Here is a 27,919-nt window from a genome sequence, read left to right as displayed (position 1 = left end):
GACAGTACTAGTTTGATCCGTCGCTCTGAATATCGACGGTCATTGTCGCATCCAAACATTGCACATTGATCCCCACCACCTATGACTACTTTTTAAACTCGAGCGATTTATATTTCTTGAAATCCTTCAAATACTTGTTATTGAACGTTTGTAATCTCCCAATTTTAACTCGAGCTTAAATCCTACAAATACGTCATTAAATGTTTCTGATCGCGTATTTTAACTCGTGCGGTGCAATCGACTGGTTTGTTTGGCCCTTTGGCGATCCCAGAAGTCTTTGCAAATATGGGGGGAAAACGAAGGGGCCTGGGAACCGGCAACTCATTCATTGGGCATCACATGTGCAAATGCTACATTTAACATGGTATGAAACAATAGGCCTTATTCACGATAGCTGCCATGTTGGTTTTCAAATTGTCGTGCAAATTACCCATGTGTTATGCTGGGGGGCAAACATTGGAAAAAAGGCAAATTGCGGAAAATCGGCTCGTCGAAATATTGAAATAAGATTTCTAAAAGTACATTTTAGAATATAGAATTAAGTCCCATTTATGATAATTTTATATCTTTGATTGCCTTTGACATTTTGACTTTCTACTTCGTTATCTCCTCATTTTTCACTAAACGAGATGCTTCTGTGAAGCATACACTGGGTTGCCTGTGGTACGTGCTACAGAAAATCAGAAGGCACTGAATTGTGTGGTATTGAAATACAGCATTCCAGTCTCTGAAGAACAACAAATAAAGGAGAAGCGAGAAACATTGGCTTCTGGGCTGACATGTTGATAATTTTCAAGTTCCCTCACAACTTCTGTTTACCACAAGTGTGCCCTCTGAGCATCTGACAGCTTTCTAATACTAAAGTTCACTGAAGTTAAGCCCTGCCGGGCGGGTTAGTGTTTGGATGGGAGACCAAGACAACATTCCCCTCATAAAACAGAAGCATCGGACCGAAAATACTACTAACTCTAACAAGTGCGAACTCAGCAAGGTACAGATCTTGTTAGCTTGCTTTATGCAAAACAAATATTGATGAAAAAGCAAATAACTATTGATACACAGTTTTCAGAAACAGCAGAAGGAAGTTTCCCGAACGGTCGATCGAGAATAAAATATTTACGACATCAAAACAACATTACTTTTGAACCGTGAATATAGAATATAAAAAGTTACGATCAGCGACAAACATTTTGGGAGATTTTTGCTACGTTCAAGTAAATTGCAAAATCGAAAGTGACATGGCCGGAATTCAGCGGGCGCCGTGATTAAGTTACCGCGGCATGTTTACTCGCCAAACAGTGAAGCATCTGTGTCAAATGATGGCAAGATACCGGGTTTTTGTAAGTTTCTTTTTCAGTCAAGTGTTATAAAGTTTGACAATGAAATGAGCGAAGTCAAAACAAAGATCACAATCGCCCAACTCTTATTTATGCAAAGTCAAAATTTACTCTCCAAGACGCGTACGACGTTATTTATCACCAGGTAATTCCATCATTTTGGAAATAGCAGCTACTTTATTATTCATCTGCGTCACAAGTTTTCACTGATTTTGGGGCTCATTTTGTTGAAACTCGAGCACGCTTCCAACAGGCCTGTGAACCCTTCCTGCTTATAGAGCAATACTAAAAAACTTCTCCCATATCACATTTCAACCTTAAGCTCGAAAATTCAATACACAACATGATATTATAATTCACAAAGGCAGAAAATACCACAGAATCCTTTTCCAGCGAAAAAATTATTGAAACTAACAACATATTTGCTCTTAGAGGCGAAAACCTCTTCCTATTTCATTGCGTGCGTGAAGACAAGAAACTCAATCGTGTCAAATTACCATGTACTTCAGGTAAATAGAGCTCACTTTGATTTCGTCTCGACGGGCGATAGATTGTTGTCGAAGTCCAGTACTCGTCGCTTTTGAGCTTCCTGCCTAGTTTATCCAACTGACTTTCCATTATTGAGCTCCATAAGGGTATATTTTGTTTAAGGATCCACTAAAACGCCATTCGCGTTACATGACTTTCGACGCCATTGCAGGTTCTACTGTGTCCACCAGAGAAATCTACGCAGTTCCACTACCCTCTCGATCCTAAGAACATACGCGCAATAGGCTCTATGCACAAAGACACCACTTACCAGGGGAGTGACAGGCAAGACTTTTACCGACACGGAAAAAAAAAAAAAAAACTAAAAAAAAGAAAAACGAGATGCTTCTGTGAAGCATACACTGGGTTGCCTGTGGTACGTGCTACAGAAAATCAGAAGGCACTGAATTGTGTGGTATTGAAATACAGCATTCCAGTCTCTGAAGAACAACAAATAAAGGAGAAGCGAGAAACATTGGCTTCTGGGCTGACATGTTGATAATTTTCAAGTTCCCTCACAACTTCTGTTTACCACAAGTGTGCCCTCTGAGCATCTGACAGCTTTCTAATACTAAAGTTCACTGAAGTTAAGCCCTGCCGGGCGGGTTAGTGTTTGGATGGGAGACCAAGACAACATTCCCCTCATAAAACAGAAGCATCGGACCGAAAATACTACTAACTCTAACAAGTGCGAACTCAGCAAGGTACAGATCTTGTTAGCTTGCTTTATGCAAAACAAATATTGATGAAAAAGCAAATAACTATTGATACACAGTTTTCAGAAACAGCAGAAGGAAGTTTCCCGAACGGTCGATCGAGAATAAAATATTTACGACATCAAAACAACATTACTTTTGAACCGTGAATATAGAATATAAAAAGTTACGATCAGCGACAAACATTTTGGGAGATTTTTGCTACGTTCAAGTAAATTGCAAAATCGAAAGTGACATGGCCGGAATTCAGCGGGCGCCGTGATTAAGTTACCGCGGCATGTTTACTCGCCAAACAGTGAAGCATCTGTGTCAAATGATGGCAAGATACCGGGTTTTTCAGTCAAGTGTTATAAAGTTTGACAATGAAATGAGCGAAGTCAAAACAAAGATCACAATCGCCCAACTCTTATTTATGCAAAGTCAAAATTTACTCTCCAAGACGCGTACGACGTTATTTATCACCAGGTAATTCCATCATTTTGGAAATAGCAGCTACTTTATTATTCATCTGCGTCACAAGTTTTCACTGATTTTGGGGCTCATTTTGTTGAAACTCGAGCACGCTTCCAACAGGCCTGTGAACCCTTCCTGCTTATAGAGCAATACTAAAAAACTTCTCCCATATCACATTTCAACCTTAAGCTCGAAAATTCAATACACAACATGATATTATAATTCACAAAGGCAGAAAATACCACAGAATCCTTTTCCAGCGAAAAAATTATTGAAACTAACAACATATTTGCTCTTAGAGGCGAAAACCGCTTCCTATTTCATTGCGTGCGTGAAGACAAGAAACTCAATCGTGTCAAATTACCATGTACTTCAGGTAAATAGAGCTCACTTTGATTTCGTCTCGACGGGCGATAGATTGTTGTCGAAGTCCAGTACTCGTCGCTTTTGAGCTTCCTGCCTAGTTTATCCAACTGACTTTCCATTATTGAGCTCCATAAGGGTATATTTTGTTTAAGGATCCACTAAAACGCCATTCGCGTTACATGACTTTCGACGCCATTGCAGGTTCTACTGTGTCCACCAGAGAAATCTACGCAGTTCCACTACCCTCTCGATCCTAAGAACATACGCGCAGAAGGCTCTATGCACAAAGACACCACTTACCAGGGGAGTGACAGGCAAGACTTTTACCGACACGGAAAAAAAAAAAAAACTAAAAAAAAGAAAAACGAGATGCTTCTGTGAAGCATACACTGGGTTGCCTGTGGTACTTGCTACAGAAAATCAGAAGGCACTGAATTGTGTGGTATTGAAATACAGCATTCCAGTCTCTGAAGAACAACAAATAAAGGAGAAGCGAGAAACATTGGCTTCTGGGCTGACATGATGATAATTTTCAAGTTCCCTCACAACTTCTGTTTACCACAAGTGTGCCCTCTGAGCATCTGACAGCTTTTTAATACTAAAGTTCACTGAAGTTAAGCGCTGCCGGGCGGGGTTAGTGTTTGGATGGGAGACCAAGACAACATTCCCCTCATAAAACAGAAGCATCGGACCGAAAATACTACTAACTCTAACAAGTGCGAACTCAGCAAGGTACAGATCTTGTTAGCTTGCTTTATGCAAAACAAATATTGATGAAAAAGCAAATAGCTATTGATACACAGTTTTCAGAAAGAGCAGAAGGAAGTTTCCCGAACGGTCGATCGAGAATAAAATATTTACGACATCAAAACAACATTACTTTTGAACCGTGAATATAGAATATAAAAAGTTACGATCAGCGACAAACATTTTGGGAGATTTTTGCTACGTTCAAGTAAATTGCAAAATCGAAAGTGACATGGCCGGAATTCAGCGGGCGCCGTGATTAAGTTACCGCGGCATGTTTACTCGCCAAACAGTGAAGCATCTGTGTCAAATGATGGCAAGATACCGGGTTTTTGTAAGTTTCTTTTTCAGTCAAGTGTTATAAAGTTTGACAATGAAATGAGCGAAGTCAAAACAAAGATCACAATCGCCCAACTCTTATTTATGCAAAGTCAAAATTTACTCTCCAAGACGCGTACGACGTTATTTATCACCAGGTAATTCCATCATTTTGGAAATAGCAGCTACTTTATTATTCATCTGCGTCACAAGTTTTCACTGATTTTGGGGCTCATTTTGTTGAAACTCAAGCACGCTTCCAACAGGCCTGTGAACCCTTCCTGCTTATAGAGCAATACTAAAAAACTTCTCCCATATCACATTTCAACCTTAAGCTCGAAAATTCAATACACAACATGATATTATAATTCACAAAGGCAGAAAATACCACAGAATCCTTTTCCAGCGAAAAAATTATTGAAACTAACAACATATTTGCTCTTAGAGGCGAAAACCTCTTCCTATTTCATTGCGTGCGTGAAGACAAGAAACTCAATCGTGTCAAATTACCATGTACTTCAGGTAAATAGAGCTCACTTTGATTTCGTCTCGACGGGCGATAGATTGTTGTCGAAGTCCAGTACTCGTCGCTTTTGAGCTTCCTGCCTAGTTTATCCAACTGACTTTCCATTATTGAGCTCCATAAGGGTATATTTTGTTTAAGGATCCACTAAAACGCCATTCGCGTTACATGACTTTCGACGCCATTGCAGGTTCTACTGTGTCCACCAGAGAAATCTACGCAGTTCCACTACCCTCTCGATCCTAAGAACATACGCGCAATAGGCTCTATGCACAAAGACACCACTTACCAGGGGAGTGACAGGCAAGACTTTTACCGACACGGAAAAAAAAAAAAAAACTAAAAAAAAGAAAAACGAGATGCTTCTGTGAAGCATACACTGGGTTGCCTGTGGTACGTGCTACAGAAAATCAGAAGGCACTGAATTGTGTGGTATTGAAATACAGCATTCCAGTCTCTGAAGAACAACAAATAAAGGAGAAGCGAGAAACATTGGCTTCTGGGCTGACATGTTGATAATTTTCAAGTTCCCTCACAACTTCTGTTTACCACAAGTGTGCCCTCTGAGCATCTGACAGCTTTCTAATACTAAAGTTCACTGAAGTTAAGCCCTGCCGGGCGGGTTAGTGTTTGGATGGGAGACCAAGACAACATTCCCCTCATAAAACAGAAGCATCGGACCGAAAATACTACTAACTCTAACAAGTGCGAACTCAGCAAGGTACAGATCTTGTTAGCTTGCTTTATGCAAAACAAATATTGATGAAAAAGCAAATAACTATTGATACACAGTTTTCAGAAACAGCAGAAGGAAGTTTCCCGAACGGTCGATCGAGAATAAAATATTTACGACATCAAAACAACATTACTTTTGAACCGTGAATATAGAATATAAAAAGTTACGATCAGCGACAAACATTTTGGGAGATTTTTGCTACGTTCAAGTAAATTGCAAAATCGAAAGTGACATGGCCGGAATTCAGCGGGCGCCGTGATTAAGTTACCGCGGCATGTTTACTCGCCAAACAGTGAAGCATCTGTGTCAAATGATGGCAAGATACCGGGTTTTTCAGTCAAGTGTTATAAAGTTTGACAATGAAATGAGCGAAGTCAAAACAAAGATCACAATCGCCCAACTCTTATTTATGCAAAGTCAAAATTTACTCTCCAAGACGCGTACGACGTTATTTATCACCAGGTAATTCCATCATTTTGGAAATAGCAGCTACTTTATTATTCATCTGCGTCACAAGTTTTCACTGATTTTGGGGCTCATTTTGTTGAAACTCGAGCACGCTTCCAACAGGCCTGTGAACCCTTCCTGCTTATAGAGCAATACTAAAAAACTTCTCCCATATCACATTTCAACCTTAAGCTCGAAAATTCAATACACAACATGATATTATAATTCACAAAGGCAGAAAATACCACAGAATCCTTTTCCAGCGAAAAAATTATTGAAACTAACAACATATTTGCTCTTAGAGGCGAAAACCGCTTCCTATTTCATTGCGTGCGTGAAGACAAGAAACTCAATCGTGTCAAATTACCATGTACTTCAGGTAAATAGAGCTCACTTTGATTTCGTCTCGACGGGCGATAGATTGTTGTCGAAGTCCAGTACTCGTCGCTTTTGAGCTTCCTGCCTAGTTTATCCAACTGACTTTCCATTATTGAGCTCCATAAGGGTATATTTTGTTTAAGGATCCACTAAAACGCCATTCGCGTTACATGACTTTCGACGCCATTGCAGGTTCTACTGTGTCCACCAGAGAAATCTACGCAGTTCCACTACCCTCTCGATCCTAAGAACATACGCGCAGAAGGCTCTATGCACAAAGACACCACTTACCAGGGGAGTGACAGGCAAGACTTTTACCGACACGGAAAAAAAAAAAAAAACTAAAAAAAAGAAAAACGAGATGCTTCTGTGAAGCATACACTGGGTTGCCTGTGGTACTTGCTACAGAAAATCAGAAGGCACTGAATTGTGTGGTATTGAAATACAGCATTCCAGTCTCTGAAGAACAACAAATAAAGGAGAAGCGAGAAACATTGGCTTCTGGGCTGACATGATGATAATTTTCAAGTTCCCTCACAACTTCTGTTTACCACAAGTGTGCCCTCTGAGCATCTGACAGCTTTTTAATACTAAAGTTCACTGAAGTTAAGCGCTGCCGGGCGGGGTTAGTGTTTGGATGGGAGACCAAGACAACATTCCCCTCATAAAACAGAAGCATCGGACCGAAAATACTACTAACTCTAACAAGTGCGAACTCAGCAAGGTACAGATCTTGTTAGCTTGCTTTATGCAAAACAAATATTGATGAAAAAGCAAATAGCTATTGATACACAGTTTTCAGAAAGAGCAGAAGGAAGTTTCCCGAACGGTCGATCGAGAATAAAATATTTACGACATCAAAACAACATTACTTTTGAACCGTGAATATAGAATATAAAAAGTTACGATCAGCGACAAACATTTTGGGAGATTTTTGCTACGTTCAAGTAAATTGCAAAATCGAAAGTGACATGGCCGGAATTCAGCGGGCGCCGTGATTAAGTTACCGCGGCATGTTTACTCGCCAAACAGTGAAGCATCTGTGTCAAATGATGGCAAGATACCGGGTTTTTGTAAGTTTCTTTTTCAGTCAAGTGTTATAAAGTTTGACAATGAAATGAGCGAAGTCAAAACAAAGATCACAATCGCCCAACTCTTATTTATGCAAAGTCAAAATTTACTCTCCAAGACGCGTACGACGTTATTTATCACCAGGTAATTCCATCATTTTGGAAATAGCAGCTACTTTATTATTCATCTGCGTCACAAGTTTTCACTGATTTTGGGGCTCATTTTGTTGAAACTCAAGCACGCTTCCAACAGGCCTGTGAACCCTTCCTGCTTACAGAGCAATACTAAAAAACTTCTCCCATATCACATTTCAACCTTAAGCTCGAAAATTCAATACACAACATGATATTATAATTCACAAAGGCAGAAAATACCACAGAATCCTTTTCCAGCGAAAAAATTATTGAAACTAACAACATATTTGCTCTTAGAGGCGAAAACCTCTTCCTATTTCATTGCGTGCGTGAAGACAAGAAACTCAATCGTGTCAAATTACCATGTACTTCAGGTAAATAGATCACACTTTGATTTCGTCTCGACGGGCGATAGATTGTTGTCGAAGTCCAGTACTCGTCGCTTTTGAGCTTCCTGCCTAGTTTATCCAACTGACTTTCCATTATTGAGCTCCATAAGGGTATATTTTGTTTAAGGATCCACTAAAACGCCATTCGCGTTACATGACTTTCGACGCCATTGCAGGTTCTACTGTGTCCACCAGAGAAATCTACGCAGTTCCACTACCCTCTCGATCCTAAGAACATACGCGTAGAAGGTTCTATGCACAAAGACACCACTTACCAGGGGAGTGACAGGCAAGACTTTTACCGACACGGAAAAAAAAAAACGAGATGCTTCTGTGAAGCATACACTGGGTTGCCTGTGGTACGTGCTACAGAAAATCAGAAGGCACTGAATTGTGTGGTATTGAAATACAGCATTCCAGTCTCTGAAGAATAACAAATAAAAGAGAAGCGAGAAACATTGGCTTCTGGGCTGACATGTTGATAATTTTCAAGTTCCCTCACAACTTCTTTTTACCACAAGTGTGCCCTCTGAGCATCTGAAGGCTTTCTAATACTAAAGTTCACTGAAGATAAGCCCTGCCGGGCGGGGTTAGTGTTTGGATGGGAGACCAAAATAACGTACCCCTCCTAAAAAAGAAGCATCGGACCGAAAATACTATTAACTCTAACAAATGCGAACTCAGCAAGGTACAGATCTTTTTAGCTTGCTTTATGCAAAACAAATATTGATGAAAAAGCAAATAACTATCGATACACAGTTTTCAGAAACCGGACGGTCGATCGAGAATAAAATATTTACGACATCAAAACAACATTAATTTTGAACCGTGAATATAGAATATAAAAAGTTACGATCAGCGACAAACATTTTGGGAGATTTTTGCTACGTTCAAGTAAATTGCAAAATCGAAAGTGACTTGGCCGGAATTCAGCGGGCGCCGTGATTAAGTTACCGCTGTATGTTTACTCGCCAAACAGTGAAGCATCTGTGTCAAATGATGGCAACATACCGGGTTTTTGTAAGTTTCTTTTTCTGTCAAGTGTTATAAAGTTTGACAAGGAAATGAGCGAAGTCAAAACAAAGATCACAATCGCCCAACTCTTATTTATGCAAAGTCAAAATTTACTCTCCAAGACACGTACGACGTTATTTATCACCAGGTAATTCCATCATTTTGGAAATAGCAGCTACTTTATTATTCATCTGCGTCACAAGTTTTCACTGATTTTGGGGCTCATTTTGTTGAAACTCAAGCACGCTTCCAACAGGCCTGTGAACCCTTCCTGCTTACAGAGCAATACTAAAAAACTTCTCCCATATCACATTTCAACCTTAAGCTCGAAAATTCAATACACAACATGATATTATAATTCACAAAGGCAGAAAATACCACAGAATCCTTTTCCAGCGAAAATTTTATTGAAACAAACAACATATTTGCTCTTAGAGGCGAAAACCTCTTCCTATTTCATTGCGTGCGTGAAGACAAGAAACTCAATTGTGTCAAATTACCATGTACTTCAGGTAAATACTGCTCACTTTGATTTCGTCTCGACGGGCGATAGATTGTTGTCGAGGTCCAGTACTCGTCGCTTTTGAGATTCATGCCTAGTTTATCCAACTGACTTTCCATTATTGAGCTCCATAAGGGTATATTTTGTTTAAGGATCCACTAAAACGCCATTCGCGTTGCATGACTTTCGACGCCATTGCAGGCTAAGTTAATGATTCTACTGTGTCCACCAGAGAAATCTACGCAGTTCCACTACCCTCTCGATCCTAAGAAAATACGCCCAGAAGGCTCTATACACAAAGACACCACTTACCAGGGGAGTGACAGGCAAGACTTTTACCGACACGGAAAAAAAAAAAACTAAAAAAAAGAAAAAAAAGAAAACAAACAAACTAAACGAAGACCTCGACTGGGTTTGCCTTATAAGGCAACCCAGTAAAAAAACTAAAAAAAAGAAAAAAAAGAAAACAAACAAACTAAACGGAGACCTCGACTGGTTTGCCATAGGCAACCCAGTAAAAAGAAAACAAACAAACTAAACGAAGACCTCGACTGGTTTGCCATAAGCAACCCAGTAAAAATAACATCGAAGTAACTTGTGTAATCATTCGATTTTACTACTTCAGTGAAAAACAGTCAATGAACGTGAAAAAATCGTCTGTGTGGCTAAGATGTTCGTTAAAACCTCTCGAACTTGTGTTGTTTGCCCCCTCAAATGTGTGTAACTAATTTACATGATAATAGCAAATCCAACATGGCGGCCATCGTGAATAAGGTCTATTGCTAGTTAAAGCTTGGATTTGAAGCGGCAGTTCGTACTCTTGGTTTCTCTTTCGGGTGCACCGCAGTCAATATTAGTGGTATATTTGCGAGAGTGAATATGTCATGAAAAATATCTTTCCAAAAGGTCGATAACAGAAATGAAGACCTCGCTCTTGTAATGTATGCCGTCCTTAGTTCCGGGGGGATACGAGTCACTGACGGGGTACACATCCAATAAACTGATGCTATTCTCACACATGGCAGAGTTGGCAAAAGCGTTGTACAACTGGATCCTCTAAAAAATTATAGAAACAAAAAGGAAATGTACTTTAGAGTAAATCATAATGTTTGTCTTCTTTATGTTGTAAGCCTTTTTGATAAATGAACTTTATTGCTGCCGCAGTGAGTGAAACTGAAGCGAACAAACAAGGCAGCTCTCTAATCGGGAAAACACATTTTGGGAGCGATTGTGGTCAAAAGCGCAAGGAATTGTGGTTACGCGCGAATGGAGGAATTAAGATGCGCGCTATGATGTAATTACACAGAAGATTTGAACCTGCTCTGTTTTTCATTTTGCCTCTCGTATTCTCAAACTATAGTTTCACTGTCACGCAACAAAAAAAATAAGTTCGAAATAGTGTAATGAAAAAGGCCAAGAACTTGGAATGTTATAGGAGACAAATCTTTTAACCACTTCTCCAATTCTCAGGTCTGTGCACTGGGTTTTCACGCAACTTGAATGGAGACACCATGTGATCCGCCAATATGGCGGCCGGCAATCAACGAAAACATCTGGAATTCACTGCAAGGAAAGCGCTCACTGTTCGCTCATGAGATAAAATACATGTGCATGAACACATCTCCTGGTGTAGTTGAAAGGCTCAAACTGCTGAGATTCAAGGGATAGACATTTTTTCCAACCAAATAGCTTTGTGTCATGGTGTCATGCAAGGTGACAATCGCCGTATTTTGAAAACGAAAGACGTCACGGAACTGGAAACTTGCGAACCGTCGTTAAATTTAGTCGTGTGCTCCTGATATAATTGAACATCGCCATTAAGCTTCCCTTCAGCAGCATTTCTACCATTTAGGTAAGCTAGTTTAAGTGTGAAGTGTATTTAGCGCTGAGGCACTAATAGCCCTTTTCACGGTTAGTTTTTCTCATTTGCATTACAATTCAATCTAGCATGTATGTGAGGCAATTTCGGGCTATTTTGTAGTTTTAACCCGAAATTGCCTCTCATCCACGTTAGATTACATTGTAATGCAAATGAGAAAAACTAACCGTGAAAAGGGGACACTACAGAAATTAAATTAAATCAAATCAAATCAATACGAACTCATATCAAATCACGGGTTGGCTTTTGAGGAGAGGAGAGAACCCGGAGTACCAAGAGAAAAACATGTTAAAGCAGAGTTGAGAACCAACAAACTCAACCCAGATATGACGCCGAGTCTGGGAATCGAACCCGGGCCACATTGGTGGGAGGCGAGTGTTCTCACCACTGCGTCATCCCTGCCCTCTGCTCCCTGCTCCCTGCTAAGACTGAAAGTTTTAAATCATTTAGACAATTCGAAAAAGCCAAGGCTTTGTTGCTGATTTTTCTAATTTATAGGAACCTCAGTGCTGCTCTACCGGGTGTGCTTAAACCCCTTAAAGTTTACCTTCCAAACCAAAGTCCAGTACATGAAAACTGAAGTGATTATTTGAAACCTCGAAAGATAACACGTCAAGGCTTTCTGAGTTGATTAGAGGTGATTATCATAAGTTTTCTGTTCCTTTGAATTCATGAAATTCTCAGTTTTACACTTTTGCAAGCGAAATAACAAAAAGAGTTTATCGGTCAAAAGGATGAATGTAGTGGGAAATGAGGAAAGATGGAAGAGATGAATGAACGAACAAACGAACGAATATCCGTCAAAGGATGAAACTGTTCGAAACTCACATGGTTGGTTGTGAATCTGCGGAATGCACCCATAATATCAGCGGTTTGTCCATGGATGGCTGTTGTAGATTTCCATATGGGTTTTCCTTTGTACTCTTTTTTTATCTCGTCTACTAATGCCCTAATGACGTCTTGGTAACTCTTGAAACTCGTGGTCTAAACGAAAATTTCAGTAACAGCGAAAATTAAATGGCGGCACATAAAAATTAATGTATTGAGCTCTCAGTTGTGAAAGTCATGAAAAGAAAGTATTCCAAATGGTCATAGAAGTCAGAGACAAACTTTAGGTTATATAACTTTACGGCTGTTACCTGGTCTATATTGTAATTCCAGTGAAACAAAGGTCACGTTTATCAGAGATCAAGTTTGCTTCCAAGTACCATATTATGAGTAAATCCTGGTAATTTAAGAACAAATGCTTTACAAGTCTTCTCGCTAAACCGTAGATTTAGACGGTGATTCAAGTTGAGTGGACGTTATGAATTTCGGGGTGTTACGTCTTAGAAGCAACGGCATCGGCATCATTTAAAGGAGGGCTAATAGATAAGTTTTTCAAGAAACTACACATCACAAATTTAATCAAATTTCAAACATTCAACTAGCAACATTTGTTGGTAAAAATATATCGCGTTTGCCATGAATTAATACCTTGATGTAGTGTGCTCCAGCGTTCAGCAAAAGTGCACTTTCTTTGTCCATATCTTTCCTGAGAATGACTTGACGAAAATAGTCCAAAACTCTTGGAACCTGCAAGTTCATCTCAGCGCATGTTTCTGTCTAGATGAAAATGAATACAGAGTTTAGGACCTTTGCGGTAGTTCATTGTGATCCCATTCGGTAAGACAGAAGCCGAGGATCTATTCTTTTGTTTCATTCGATCTCGTCAATAACTTGTGTATAAAAGTAATAGAAATGACAATTACTAAATCAGTGTAAGTTCCTCACCCTCGCTCTGTTTGCATCTCCCTGGCAGTCATGCACTAGCACAGGCTAATCGAAGATCTTGGAAAAGCTGGTTGATCTGGAAGTCGAATTTCCGTTGCAAATATCTTTTTGGCTATTGTGGACTCTTCCGTGCAAAACTAAAATTTTGTACTAGATGTTTCCTTGGATAGAGCAGTTTTCACCAACAGCTTCCACGCTTATTGGACAACTGGGAAGAGGGGCTTGTAGCTAAATCATACAAAGCCTGGCACGATAATGTTATGCTTACCAGATGAATTTTCAATGAATAACAATTTCTAACGAGCGCAGATGTCATCGGTACCATAATCATTCTCAATTTCAATAACAAATTGTTCGTCAGGTTGAAGATGTCGATTGAATCAAGGTTGATATTAATGATCACTTTTTAAATATTGCATGACACATGTTGCAAAATTTCATTTTAAGTAGATCCGGGCTATTATATAGAGAGAACTCACTAGTTCATAAAGTGTCTTAGGATATATCCAATTGTATGTTACGTTACACTCCTTGAACACATCAGTACATAGAGGCCTGGGAGGAGAGGTAATAGACTCGTAGAAGTAATAACTTAACGAGTCGCCGTATACCCAAAATACACCGCGGCCAGTCGTATGATCGTGCTGTTTTCCATGGTTTCGCATTATTGCGTTATCTATAAGAATAAAATAATGGTCACATTTAGAGAATTTTCACTATTTCCTACATCGGACTGATCATTAATGCCCATTGGCGGAATTACGAAACTTGTACGGTAGCAGACATGCTAAGGTACTGTAACATATGAAAGCTTAATTAAACAAGTACACGACATCATTTGAACTTGATGAAGCTCATAAGCGAGCGGCTTGTTTTACTGAATTCCACTTTACAATTTACTTGACACCTGCCCGGTATTTTCGAGTTGATGTAAGGTTTCCACTGGTTATCATTCCCCCATCTTCCGAATCCGTCCCACACTAGGTTACACTGGAGACCACATTCATTATCCGCTTCTCGCATGTACTTTTGGATTTCTGGGAAAGAAAAATAAATGCAGGCGTCTGCATGAATTGATGTTGTGATTGAGTTGGCTTGAACGAAAGTTACAAATTTGAGCATACTCATTATGTTCGCATTTTGGCCAGATATGCCCAAAGACAATTAGATGCGCTAATTAGGAAGAGTCACCTTGTTCTTCTCCCCAACCGTTTAACGTCACTGGTGTCAGGGAATACTGACACTGAGTTAACGTCACAAAGTGTCCCCAACTCTGCTCCTCAATCAACGAGAGGTAAATAGAGAATATTACATAGCCGCACGGAGATGCGAAATTTCTCTTTCATGAAAAATATTTCAGTCGTTCGCTGCGCTCACTCGTGAAATATTTCTCAACACTCGAAGAGAATTTTTACCACAATTGCTTGTAACCTCGCAATCTGATTGTTTAATTTACCGTTGATTGGTTAATTTGCCGTTGTCGATAAGAGTCTAGACAATGCTCTACGCGTCATGCTCACGTCAATGTGAAGTGAAACATTCTAAGAATGGAAATGATCCAAACTACGAATGGTCAAGGATCCAATTAAGTACGAAATGGATTTTCTTTTGCTCTTTATAGAACTATTGAAAGGTGTAAAGTTGCATGAATTAAAGGTTTGTGATGGTATTTTTTCAAACGTTTTCTTACCCTTCTCATTGAGTCGAGACCATTTGATATCGAGAGTTGTGTGTTTAGCACTCAACAGAGGTTTGTTGATGTAGCCCGTCATTTGAGAGAAGAGGTCTTTGCTGAGGTGCACGTTCATTAGTTTCCCCGAACAATGAGCTGTCAAAAAAAGAAGTCAACCTTTATTGAGGGTGTCATTATTACGAGATTAATGCGAGATTAATGCGACATAAATCAACTGTCGTTGGAATACGCTTATGAGTGTGATTTGATTTTCGATGATTTGATTTGATATCTGTAAAGCGGTGTCCAAAGTTAATTCATTATAGTTCATTATTTCCAAAGTCACGAAATACTGGTCTATAAATGGCCAAACATTTTGTGCCCGAGGTGTGGCATCCATTTGAATATTTTACTTTCCTAAACGAGTTACCAAGTTTAAGGTAACTTTGCTTCTCTACTAGGCCTCATTTTGCTGATTACCCAAATTAATGAAACCTGTTTGATTCCAGCTCATTTCTTGCTTTAACGAGGAAGTCAAGAGGGATATGGGCTAGTCGAGGCCAGTTAAAAAATGTGTGCTTAGTTACCTGGCCGTTAAATGAAAGAGAGGTTCGAATTCGCCTCCAAAAAGGTTATTTACTTAATCTTTGGCGAGTGTTGCGCAGTCGAGAATGAGGGGCTTGATAACTGGCTTTGAAACCAAGCTCTTCAATTTTGACCACTAAGGAGGAGCTAACTGTTTGCAGGTTTTGCTGGAGTTGACCTTATTTTGGCACAAACGTATTCCCTTAGAATGCTTTTTAATAAAACCAATATGTTCTGTATGAAAAGGCCAACTCTCGCTTGGCTGTAACCCATTGTCCACGTTACTGAGGCGTAACTGTTAATCGGTCAGGCAGAAACTTGCGGCTTCCGTGACCACAAACGGAAGCTTTACTGATTTGTATATAATCGTTTTGCATGTGCAACAAGATCGTTTGTCCAATTTTACCAATAATATTGTGCTTGTGTGTTTTTAGCCATAACTAGGCGGAAAAATGTCGCTACTAGCTCGCAATGGTGTCTTTGTTATCACGTGACCTGTTCGTGTCTTAAGACATCTGTTTTGGATTAAATGCAAGATGTGGTTTACCAGTTGAAAAATCTCAGAATATGCTGAAGAAGTGGACCTTTGCTACCGGATGTTTGACTCATATGAGCAGTTGAGCAAATTTGTAGGAGAAAAATTGAAACCAAACGATAAATTTAGTAAATTCCAAAGCATTTACAGAAGAATGGGTAAAATATATTTCTGTTCTTTTAACCAAAGTTTACAAATACTTCATTCTGGGCCAGTTTGCTTAAATTGCTGAATGTTGTTGAGTAAAACCTCATTGATTGTAATGGCAACTGTTATCATCCCAAAAACAAAGCTTTGTAGATAGTTTCAATCCAGTTTTTTACTATATGAATCCTGGAGTCGCGAAGGCCTCATGGACGGAGTTATTATCTGGATGGATGACTTGGAAATACCCCGTGCTGTCCGCATTGGGAGTCAAGGTTGGCGTAATGGTCATCATCTGTGCCTCCGACCATGTGCAATTGTATGTGGGCTGAATTTCAGTCTATCTAAACCTTAGTCGAGGGTTTTTCTCTGGGTGCTGCGATTTTGCTCCCACATCAATGTCGACTCCCAGCAAGAGAGGATGAGGGAAGAGAATCAGTGACAAGTTGCTTTATCCCGTGGATAAGTCACTATCCAACAGTTTCAATCTGTGCAAAGCCGGATTTGGTATTTGCTCGCGTAACTGTGAATTTGCATACTCTAAGCACATCTATAACTAAAGGCGTGTTCGAAAACCTTTGTCATTGTTTAACGTTAAGTATATTTTACATTATGGATAGCGACTTATCCAGTGGATAAATTTATACAGCCTTTGAACAACAAGGGCCAGGTGTCTTCCTTAAAATAGCCGCGCATCATGACCATGGGCTAAATTTAGCCGTGATTATCACTGGAAGAGACCCATGTATGGTGGATGTGTTCTCTACCCTCATCCTCTCTTGCTCACAACTAGTTACATCTGCCTTGGATGCTGCGCTCCGGCATCAGTCATTGACCATATATTAGATGACAGAAGCGCCTTCTTTATGTTTTTGGCCCGATCTCGTTGATCTGTGATCTTCTTATTTCCGACCCTAAGACTGCAAAGAAGATGGTTCTCAGATGTAAAGTAGTGCTCTTTTACTTACCACTCTAAACTCTTCTCTTTAGCTTACCATTTTTGAACCACTGAATAGGGGGATCAATGAGTCCATCACACAATGTATAATCCAAAACCATATTGATTTTGTAAGCACCAGGTTCTGTTATCAGGAAGAGAACTTCGTATACTCCATTGTTATGGTCAAAAACTGTTCCTGCTAGATACGAAGGTCCTTCTAGATATACTCTCCAAGAATCACCGCCTATCGTCTTTTTATGAGCATTGCGGGTACGGGATTGTACAAAGAAGCGACTGTATTCCCCCGCTGGGCGAATTTGAACTTCAAATATTTCACTTTGATTTGGCGATGTGGCTAATCTGAAATTAAAACCATAATTTAGTATCGCTGTAGAATGTACTGTACGTTACAGTAGCATTCCTCTCACAGAGAATGCATGTTAGAGCATTATAATTTTCTGTTCAGCGAAAAGCAATTACCAGTCATGATAGGAAGAAGATAGGCTTTGGCGTTTGCGCACTTGAAATTTCAGTCCAAGAACAAGCTCAGTTTGAGTGTCGATTAGGATAGTGGACGTATAAGAATCTAAAAGTATAAAAGATGGGTTTTCGATGATTACATGCCAATGCTTTGTTTCCATCCTAGCCTTATAACAGGATTGAAGCGATTCTTTAATTCGTTGTCGGACTGCCACCCGTCAAAAAATAAATAAAATAAAAATAAAAGAAAATTATTAAGCTAGCGGCACACTCAGTTCTCGAAAGCTAAATAGACAGCGAAAATATGTTCCACGATAGAATGTCTCGGCGGCCACGAAGCCAGGCTAATTACTTTCTTGTATGCTGACAGGTCTACTATCGACTTTATATTATATGGCAACCGATTTCGTCTTTCTGTTACACGAACTTCGCCTTCATATCGCTGATGAAGGCTTCAGCATTAGCCGAAACGTCTTTTGAAAAATATCAAGAGTGAGTGGCAAACCTTTTCCCATAGAACTCACAAAATCAACCAATTCGCATGATAATAAAACCATCCCGAGGCAGCTTAACTCCTCATCATTTTTTTCATGAAAACTTGACGGGCTCCAGAAAATTATACTCTGAGGCCGTCTTTTTGCAATTTTGTTTGATTCTTTAACAAAATCCCACTTAGAAAAGGCGTAGTTTCTTAGTGGTACACTGGCGATAAATTGTTATTCACAAGTAAGGAACAAAATCGAGACTGTCGTAGCGCAACGACTTATCCAAAACGCAAGTCACGACTAACAAGTGACCATTGACAACCTGGTTCTTTCACACAGTTAATTAAAGAGGGCAGAATTCCTGGTGGTTAGTTAAATGCGTGTACTGTCGTCCAGTGACTAAGCACGAGTAGTCATGTGATTTGAACTTACGCTTCATACTGTTTCTCAGTCAGTCTTCTGAATCGGAGGTCTTCACAAGGCTTTTTCATACTTTGCCAGTCTAATCTCCATTTTCTCTGTCGACACCAGTTTACTTTAAATTCATCATAAATTGAAGCTCGAATAAGGTGAAAGGAAAACATCCAGATAATAATAGGCCATGTTTTCCAATAGTATTGCATGATAAGTATGGGCAAAACCGAAATGAATTTGTAGGTCTAGGCCGTCCACTTCGAGAAAGTATGACAATTTTCTCCTCGTAAGAGCGTTTTCCGTTTGAATACTTTATTAAAGCTCTTGAATGCCATTTTAGTGGGTGAAATGTTAAAATGTTGGTACAGCTTTGAAAATCGAGCATCATTTCATTATTGATGCTTTTGTGGGCAAAACGTTTGGTGGACTATTCTTCCCCTTTCTGGTTAAAGTGACGCTCCACTTACTTTTCACGATTCTCCAAAATCACTTCTTACTAGAGAATCTCACTAGAGAAGGCTAACCTGGCGCCTATGGCTGATATCTTTATTCAAATGAAGCTAGTGGCTTGGTCTCGCAGAGAGTTGGACTTTGCTAGGCTTCTCAGGCAGCTGTTGTCTTCCCAGTTACGCGACGCAGAGAGAAAACAATGACGGTTCAGGCTAAGATTCAAGGACGCTGTGAAAAGAAACCTGAAGCGGACGAACATTTCAGAAAACAAGCAGACTAAACATCGGCCATGAGATAAAAGATAAGAAAACATCTCATACTGGAAAATATGCAAACTAAACATCGGCCATGTACCCTGGGTGCCAGAGGAATTTTTTTTCAGAGGTCGGTGAGAACGCTCAGTGATTCCAAATCAACGATCGAGGACGAAAAAAAATTCATCTGGTCGCACGACCCCGGAACCTCATTTCCATGCGAAAAGATAGTTCAGATTTCCCGTCAAACCAGTTTTGCCCGCCAAGCTGGGACTGCTTCCCACGGAAGCGTATAATTTACAAACATCCCTGTAAATTGCGATTACAGTGATGGCTACTCATTTCAACAGCTTTAATAATTTTGGAGCAATTTTAACGACGTCGTAATGATTGGTGATTTATTTGATGAAATTTCTTATCCCTCAGAGCGAAACTTTATTGTTGGATGTGTTTAAAACAGGATACTGTAACAGCAAAGAGCTAGAGATAACGGCCTTTATTGTAGACTTCGAAATCCGAGAAACGTTTGTCTGTCCTTACCGCAAATCCTCCGTTTCCTGACACAGTTGCAACAAATGGAGAGAGGTGCAGCATTGCGGTTTATCACTATATCATGACTAATTATCACTTATGATATATCAAGAAATATCTTGTATGTTTCTTGTAAGCAATGTTGATAATATCATGATTAATCAATGGTTTTATAAGGGACTGATTTTTTGATATTCCGCATTAGGTTTTTATCATATAAGCATAATTTATCATGATATTATCAGAATATTTAATTAAGTAAGAATTTCTTCTTCCTCCTGTGATATAGTGATAAATCATGATATTATCAGAATATTTAATTAAGTAAGAATTTCTTCTTCCCCCTGTGATATAGTGATAAATCATGATATTATCAGAATATTTAATTAAGTAAGAATTTCTTCTTCCCCCTGTGATATAGTGATAAATCATGATATTATCACAACATTTTTATTAAGTAAGGTTTTCTTCTACCCGGTAATAGAGTGATCAATTGTGGTATTCTCCAGCTTTATTAGAGAATTTTGATATTATCATGATATATCAAACAATCACTGTCAGTGTCTGTTCTTCTTTGTTACATGATAAAATCACTTGCGTAAGACATGATTTGAGAATGAGAGTGATACATGATATTATAGCTTGCTATTCAGAAATCTATTTTTCCATGCTATTCTCAAGATTTGAGAGTGATACTTTGATATCTCAATTTACCACTGTTTCAAATTAAAGATTTGATGGCGACAATTACAGAATTTGCAAGCGAAAATTATTGAGCAACTATCATGATAATCTCAAATGATAATGATAGTTTAATATTTGACATGCACATTATCATGAAAATGATTCCTCGATATTATCATTCTATTATCACCCAAATATCAATAAAATATCCAAATATCAAGTCTCAAACAAATAACATCCTATCAAGATATTTTGATAAACCGCAATACTGCACCTTAGTGAACAAATGCTAACAAGTTCAACTTTTTAAGTTAATTCCCCCGACCGCTCTCAAACGAGCTTGAGTATCTACAAGCGCTCCCATGCGTGAATCGATAAGCAAAATAATTTATCTACAATTAATTGAAATGGACCTTTAGCCGTATAGTGCGTGAAGGCACTTAAGCAGCACACCGACCATCGAAACAATTTGGCCGTTTCCTCTACAGCTGTTGAGAACCGGTTTTTCGATTTGTCCAATTAGAAACTCCTTCGAACTTAATGCCCAATAAACGAACTAGGACAAATTCTGTCCCTATTTGATGACATGGAAATGAGGTTCTCGGCGCCATTTTTTTCGTCCTCGACCGTTGATTTGGAATCGCTGAGCGTTCTCTGCGACCTTGAAAAAAAATTCCTCTGGCACCCAGGGTATCGGACATGAGGCAACAAATAACAAATTAAAACATCCCATGCCGGATATGCGAAATGAACATCGATCGGCCACGAGAAAACAAATAACAAAAGATTTCATGCCAGAAAATATCAGGAATCTTGAACACATCCCTCCCCCCATGTTGTTTTCTTATCTACGGATAACTTACGAATAACGGATAAAACACGGCTAAAAATTCCTGTCATTGTTATGAAAACTGCTCGCGTTTCAAATTTCAACCCATGTATGCAAATTAGTTAAGCTCGAATATTACAACACCCGGGGTGTTACAGGAAAGAAAGCTGGGAAAACTTACCGCTAGTTGGAGACACAACACCATGACACGCTGGAATATTGTGTGACAGAAAAAAAAGTCACATTCGTCGATGTTTACTAAAAGAGTGTTTTCACTTGACGTCACGGCAGCCATGTTGGTGTACCTAAACAATAGAAGTGCGGCCATGTTGCTGTACCCAACGAATCCTTTGGGAATTGAACTCTACTATCATGCAAACGTTTTCCTTTTGTTTCGGTGGAAAAACAAGGTTACTGATCACGTGAGTGAAAACACCCTATTCTAAAGTTAACCACTGAAAATGTGACGCACGAATTGTTTTGCCAGTACAGTTGTTATCCTACTTCCAGTATCAAAACAAGTCCAATTTAGCCGTTTGTCACGCAAACAATAAACTAGTGCCGTAGATGGTCAATCTTATTATGTCTGTTACGGGATTGAAATAGTTTGCATATATATGACAGAAGTGATTTTCTGTAAGTTTCTCCGCATTTGCCTCACACCCTAACAAATTATCGGTACGGAAACGAAACACTGTTTATTTTAAAAATATCTTCTTGTTTGTAAATAATTGTTGCATCAAGTAAATTTGGTCATGAACCTAACAATTCACTTAAATGCGCAATGGATAAGCTTTTAAAGAAATATTGTTGGCTTCCCAAGTTAACTTCATTTTATAACAGAATGACTAAACGGGAAGAATTCCTGTCATCTCCCATATCAAATTTCAACCCACGCATGCAAATTAGTTCATATTTATACAAAACGATCAATGCACAAAAGCAGAAAAATCTCACAAAAACCTCTTCCAGCTAAAACGTTATTGAAACAAACAACAGACTTGCTATTGAAGCAAAAGAAAAAAAACCCTTCCTATTTCAGTCCGTGCGTACAAACAACAACACAATCCGTGTCAAAAACCATATACGCAACTAAATAAAATTTTCACCGGAGTTCAGGATCAAACCCTTCTCTGAAAAACCTTTTCCTTGAATAATGAAGCATAAAATAAACAACAAGCTTCCTTTCAGATAATTCTTGACTGTCAAGAATTAGTAAAATTTCCCTGAATTATTTCTTTTACGTGAAGACTGTGAAGAGTTGAGTGCAAAGGAATATTAATAGCCAGACAACAGAGATAACACAGACGCATTCAAGGTGTTCGATTCCTTCAATGAGTTTGTGAAACCCATATCGAACCAGACAAAGTTACCACATAATTTGTCGTTTGGTTTCAGTGTTGGTCATAACACTACAGTTAGTAAAATATTAGAATTAGACCTTCCTTTGATATTCGACGGGATACCAATTTTTTTCGCTTTTAAGAATTCAGATATTTATTTTTCACCGCCTGTCTTGTTTATCTAATTGACGTTCCATTCTTGAGCTCCATAAGGGTATATTTTGTTCACAGATGCACTAAAACGCCATTCGAGTTACAATGACTTTCGACGCCATTAAATAAATATAAACACAGCGAAGAAAATAACCATTTTCCAACTGGGATTGCTGACAACCCAGTAAAAAATAAAAAAAACAGAGAAATATTACCCATTTTCCGACTCGGATTGCTATACTGGCAACCCAGTAACAATCTCTGGTTGTTTCCTCGTAGGTCCGCACTATTCAAGTTGGGCGAGGAAGACAATAGGGAGCTTAAGTACGAGACGTTTTTGTCACCACGAACGGCGACCGGAAGTGATTTTGCAAAAAACGTGACGCCACCCGTCATAGCCTACAAATCTCAAAGCTGGCTATTTGGCGTTTGTGGTGGTGCAATAACTCTGTTTTTTTCCTAGTGATGCTGGACAATCAACTTTCTAATTCCTATTATTTATGAAAAAAACTCTTCTTTGTCACTTCTACCAGCTGACGAAAAACAGCGCTGCAAACGCTGAGACTCAGCCTTGTCAAAAAACCTAGAGTAAGTCTCTTTTGCAAAATATTTGTTTTCCTTGATATAACCTTTTGTATGTGCTTCTGTTTTTTTCTCTGTGGTCTTAATATTTTAATGCCCTGGCAAAGCTAAGACAACGTTTTCAGACAGACCATGTTAAATTTTGAGCAATCTTAATGACCGTCAAATTTAATTTCTTTTTTGGATCGCGTCATTTTTATTTGTCATTTGCTTTCCTTTACAGAAATGCACCAAATGGATTGGACAAAACAGCTAACACTGGCAGATTTGAACTTTGCTTTACATTCAGAATCTTTTCAGGATTATCGATCGTAACTAGATTGAGAATTTCTAGCCGTGTTCTCTTCCAATGAAACAATAAGTTCATCCTCTGAAATCAATCTTCGTAGCTCTAAAAGAAGTCATGATTCAGTATTCAGAAAGAAGACAAAAAATCAAAACTGCTGTACAATTAAGGACGGTGCCTACTAATTCAAAGGTATTTTTGCGCAGTTTACTGAATATGCGGGAAAAGCAGATCTTAACAATTGTTATTGAAATCCAGAAAGAAAATTGAGGGTAACCACGCATTTTTCGAAGATAATTAATCAACAATGTTTGTAAAAAGCTTTAAAATACAAAGCAATGTATGGCGTTCTTTTACAAATTGAAGCTTAATTATCTCTGAAATATGCTTGGTTACCCCCAATTTTCTTTTTGGATACCAAGATCACTTGCTAAGTTCTGATTTCTCCGCATACTTTTGAACCGTGCAAAAATATCCCTGTATTAATAAAGACCACCCATAGGAAATTCGAGTATCTCGAGATGCGCAGAACGTATGCGCAATGACAATAGTAGGCACCGTCCTTAAGTAGCGATGCCGTAAAATCACTGATGCGACATGCTAAATGCAAACAAGTTAAGTCACAGACGCCGGTCTCGACCCAGTTTCACCTCGGCTGCTTGGCGTCCGTGTTGATAAAAACATCTCAAGCTTAAGCTCCCTAATACAATTCAGCCCTATTTTCATGAAAGTAAAGGAAAAGGACTTAAAAAGCAAGCATTCATTTTGAACTAGGAAGTTCGTAGCGTAATGAAAACATTTAAAAAACCAACCCCATTAAATTTACGCAACGTCGCTGACTTAAGTTTCAGCCACAACTCGATAGGACTTATCACGGTTTTCGTTGCCATCTTGACGGGTAAGGCAACGTTAAAATACTAGGTAGAAGATTATACTCACCAAGTTTTAAGGGTGTAGCTTGGCTAGAATTTTCCACACATTTGTCAAACGTCTAGACGTAGTTCGCGGAAAAAAATTTAAAGACTAATGTATGGAAAATTAAAAAAAAAAAAAGCTCAGCGACTTATAGGAAAGCTACATCCTTCAAACTTGGTAAATACAATCTTCTACCTAGTATTTTAAGGTTTTGATTCACAAATTGTGCAAAATTCAATTTTGTAAGAAGTTATTTGCTATCGGATTCCCACACAAACACTGAAATTTCTGACCGCTTTGCCTACCCGTCAAGATGGCGTCGAAAACCGTGATATAAGGCCTATTAGTTTATACCTTTTCCAGACCTTTCCCAGCCTCCCACTCTTTTCTCTTTAACGGTTCATGATGAATTGGAAATAAACGTGCCACTCTTTTGCCGGCGTGGAAATTTTTCCCAGGCGTTTTTGTCGCCATAAGATCTTAACTTATGCTTGAAGTAATGCGTGACACATTACAGTCGCGTTACCTGCGCAGTAACAATGAGCTCGAACGTCTGGGAATAGCCCTTATGCGTGATGATGTCTGACTAGCTAATTTGACCACCAAGCCTCGAATTCGAAAATCAAACTTGTAAATTTTAGCATGAGCTAAATCCCAAAGGAGAAAACTTGAAAAGAAACCCCACGTGCGAACATTATTGCATGTCCAAATAACGTGAATAATTTTGTGCAAACGAGGCTTGGTGGTGAAATTAGCTAGTCCGACGTCATCACGCATAAGGCCCATTGAACAAGGGCCGCACCGGTGGGAGGCGGCTGCTGCCACAACCGCATTATCCTTGCTCCCAATACCGCTTGAACGCGCCACAGTAACCTTTTAGATATTCTTTCGACGAAAATTCCTAGCTTTCGATATTTGTCAATTTTCTTAAGACATTTTTGGATAATGGTGTTTTGTTTTTGTTGCATACAATGAAAACATGAACGAAGCATTTTGTGGATCGCTGTTTCAAGACATTGAAAAAACTGGTATGCATAACCCGTAGTTTTTATTTTATAGCAAATGAGTGATGTGAGTGAGGTCGCAAAATTTAGAATAATTGTTATATTTTTTTCATGAAAATTCTGAATTTACAAATTCCATACTTGGAATAAATTCAAGAACTCATATATCAAATTAATATAGAAAACGTAAAATAAACATTAACCATGCAAATGTTTCAATTACATGTAAAGAATTTTATATGATATTTGAGCTGAAAAGACCTCAGCACAATTTCATCTCTAGTGTTCTACAAAAATTGTTATCTAACTTTGTTAAGTATATTTTAAAAAGACACTGAAAGGCGTCAGTGAAAGAAATGCAGGTTAATGTCAACTGACTGAAGATGCACTAGACCCAGATACGGCATAATTTTTTTGAATAAGTTATTTGGCTATCTTTATCGTATAAGCGCCGTCATCAGTATTGTTCACACATTCATTGCCACTGTAGTAACTATCTGCTGTCGTTTGTTCTCTTAAATTAGTCATCATCATCATCATCATCATCATCATCATCACCATCATTATCGTTATCTTCGTCATCGTTATCGTTGATGTCGTCGTCATCGTCACCGTCGTCATCGTTATCATTGTCGTCGCCATCACCGTCGTCATCGTCGTCATCGTCATCGTCATTGTCATCGCTATCGTCGTCGTCGTTATCGTCATTGTCATCATTATCGTGATCCTCCTCGTCATCCCCATCGTCGTCGTCATCATTGTCGTCGTCGTCATCGTCGTCATGCTCATCGTCATGGTCATCGTTATCGTCGTCGTCATTATCGTCACAGTCATCGTCATCGTTATCCTCCTCATCATCCTCATCGTCGTCATCGTCAGCATCATCGTCATTATGATTGTCTTTGTCAGCATCATCTCTTTCATGTTTATCGCCATCTTCATGATCAAATCAGTGATCATCGTGGTCATCATTGTCAGAGCAGCCATCTGCATAGCATAATAAAATAAAGGGTTCGAATTTGTCAGCTGTCATCTTACATATGCAGGACTTAAAAGTCGAAACGTTCTTCAGTGGACTGTGTGTATCATGACATTTGTGGTTGTTACTGCCATGTAAAGTGAGTATAGCAACTATTAATTAACACCGGAATTGTAAGTGAGAAATGCAATATATCACATCTGATTCTATGGTAGTATCATATGGGCATGTGCCACACATCTCTCCAGAATTTGCTCTTGTAGCGGAGCCATGCTGGGTAAATTTCATTGCTTTCTTGATCGAACATGCCATTTAAGGTACAGCGTAACAACAAATACTAGTTTGCTGTAGCATGTTAAAATCATATTTTGCGGCGACATAATAACACCACTTTGATGAATGGCAAATTGTACTGTTTAATAGAAAAAAAATGGGCGCCCGAAAAGTCTGGGACAAGAGTAGTACTTGGCCGGCATCATCGTCATCCATACGCTAAGAGATGCCGAAGTTTTAGTGTTTGTGAACCCCTTCATTTGTGATCCCTTCAGGAGCCTGATACCTTATGGGGTAGAAGTGTTTTAACATTTTTTTTTTATTAAGCTTGTAAATACTAGACAATGATCATTTTTCTGTTGGCTCAAGCTAAAGTAAATGCAACCTGAATAATGTCGATTTAGAAAAGCATTTTTAAAGAACTGGTGATTGTAGGTAAGGTATGGCGAAATCGACGGAGACTAAGAGTTGTCAGTTTTAACTAAACAATAACAACAACATCAACAACAAAACAGGCGAATTAAAGCAGTTTGGATAACCTCTTACCATCAGGAAAAGGTAAAGGAAGACTCCAAAGAGGACTCAATAAAGCGAAGAAACAGACTATGAGCAAAATCTTGCAAGCCATGTATTGGAACGTTTTATTTGAACTTGAACAGGTCCTAGTCGATGACTATACACGAATGAATAAATCCTGTGGGTTCTCATCTGAAATATATAGGCTTTGAAATGAAATAGAGTAATTTATATAGGCACAGTAATATCCTAGATATTTTCTGGATATCGGCATTTTGCGTACACCATATTGTCACGGAAACACAACAATTAAGGGACTCCATTGAGGACGAGATCACCGGACTGAGTATTATTTTATCGATCACAAAAGCCTGCTATTGCTAACCTTCAGTGGTCCTCGCCAGACATTGAAGGATTTAATTTGGTGTTTTGGTGGAAACCTATGAGCATGGTTTGTCAAAAGATTATTTTCGGTGCCATGCATTTTGATGTTTTCAGGCCATTTTTGTGGAAGCCTTGGTTTCAAGGAAGTATTGGCCGATTTCTTTCTTTCT

The 27,919-nt window shown here is 38.9% G+C and overlaps 2 protein-coding genes across 2 annotated transcripts; both read right to left on the bottom strand.

Annotated features, from left to right (window-relative positions):
- Positions 1 to 7,480: 7,480 nt before the first annotated feature.
- On the bottom strand, positions 7,481 to 18,844 carry LOC137994760 (uncharacterized). The gene is made up of 8 exons (XM_068840363.1): positions 18,585 to 18,844; positions 17,243 to 17,547; positions 15,002 to 15,139; positions 14,223 to 14,348; positions 13,791 to 13,987; positions 13,015 to 13,143; positions 12,367 to 12,522; positions 7,481 to 10,715 (listed from the first exon to the last, which is right to left on the bottom strand). Exons 1-8 carry the CDS (start codon positions 18,773 to 18,775, stop codon positions 10,542 to 10,544), a joined length of 1,416 nt encoding a protein of 471 aa, XP_068696464.1. The 5' UTR covers positions 18,776 to 18,844; the 3' UTR covers positions 7,481 to 10,541.
- Positions 18,845 to 26,117: 7,273 nt separating this feature from the next.
- Positions 26,118 to 27,477, bottom strand: LOC137995605 (phosphatidylinositol 4-phosphate 5-kinase-like). Its single transcript, XM_068841132.1, has 2 exons — positions 27,396 to 27,477; positions 26,118 to 26,533 (listed from the first exon to the last, which is right to left on the bottom strand). The coding sequence occupies exons 1-2, from the start codon at positions 27,475 to 27,477 to the stop codon at positions 26,118 to 26,120; spliced, it is 498 nt and encodes a 165-aa protein (XP_068697233.1).
- Positions 27,478 to 27,919: the final 442 nt, after the last annotated feature.

This window comes from Montipora foliosa, chromosome 3, assembly GCF_036669935.1.
Source record: "Montipora foliosa isolate CH-2021 chromosome 3, ASM3666993v2, whole genome shotgun sequence".
In the NCBI taxonomy this organism is placed as follows: Eukaryota; Metazoa; Cnidaria; class Anthozoa; order Scleractinia; family Acroporidae; genus Montipora; species Montipora foliosa.
Note: the sequence above shows the minus strand (reverse complement) of the source record. Positions and strands in the feature narration are given on the sequence as shown.

Excerpts from the sequence above, each read along its gene's own strand:
- LOC137994760 (XM_068840363.1), bottom strand. The coding sequence starts at position 18,775 with ATGCAATACTATTGGAAAACATGGCCTATTATTATCTGGATGTTTTCC. Across the intron at positions 17,548-18,584 it reads ACTGAGAAACAGTATGAAGC|ATTAGCCACATCGCCAAATC; the intron begins GTAAGTTCAAAT and ends TTTTAATTTCAG. Across the intron at positions 13,988-14,222 it reads CATCAACTCGAAAATACCGG|ATAACGCAATAATGCGAAAC; the intron begins GCAGGTGTCAAG and ends TTATTCTTATAG.
- LOC137995605 (XM_068841132.1), bottom strand. The coding sequence starts at position 27,477 with ATGGCTTGCAAGATTTTGCTCATAGTCTGTTTCTTCGCTTTATTGAGT. Across the intron at positions 26,534-27,395 it reads TCCTTTACCTTTTCCTGATG|ATGGCGATAAACATGAAAGA; the intron begins GTAAGAGGTTAT and ends TTGATCATGAAG.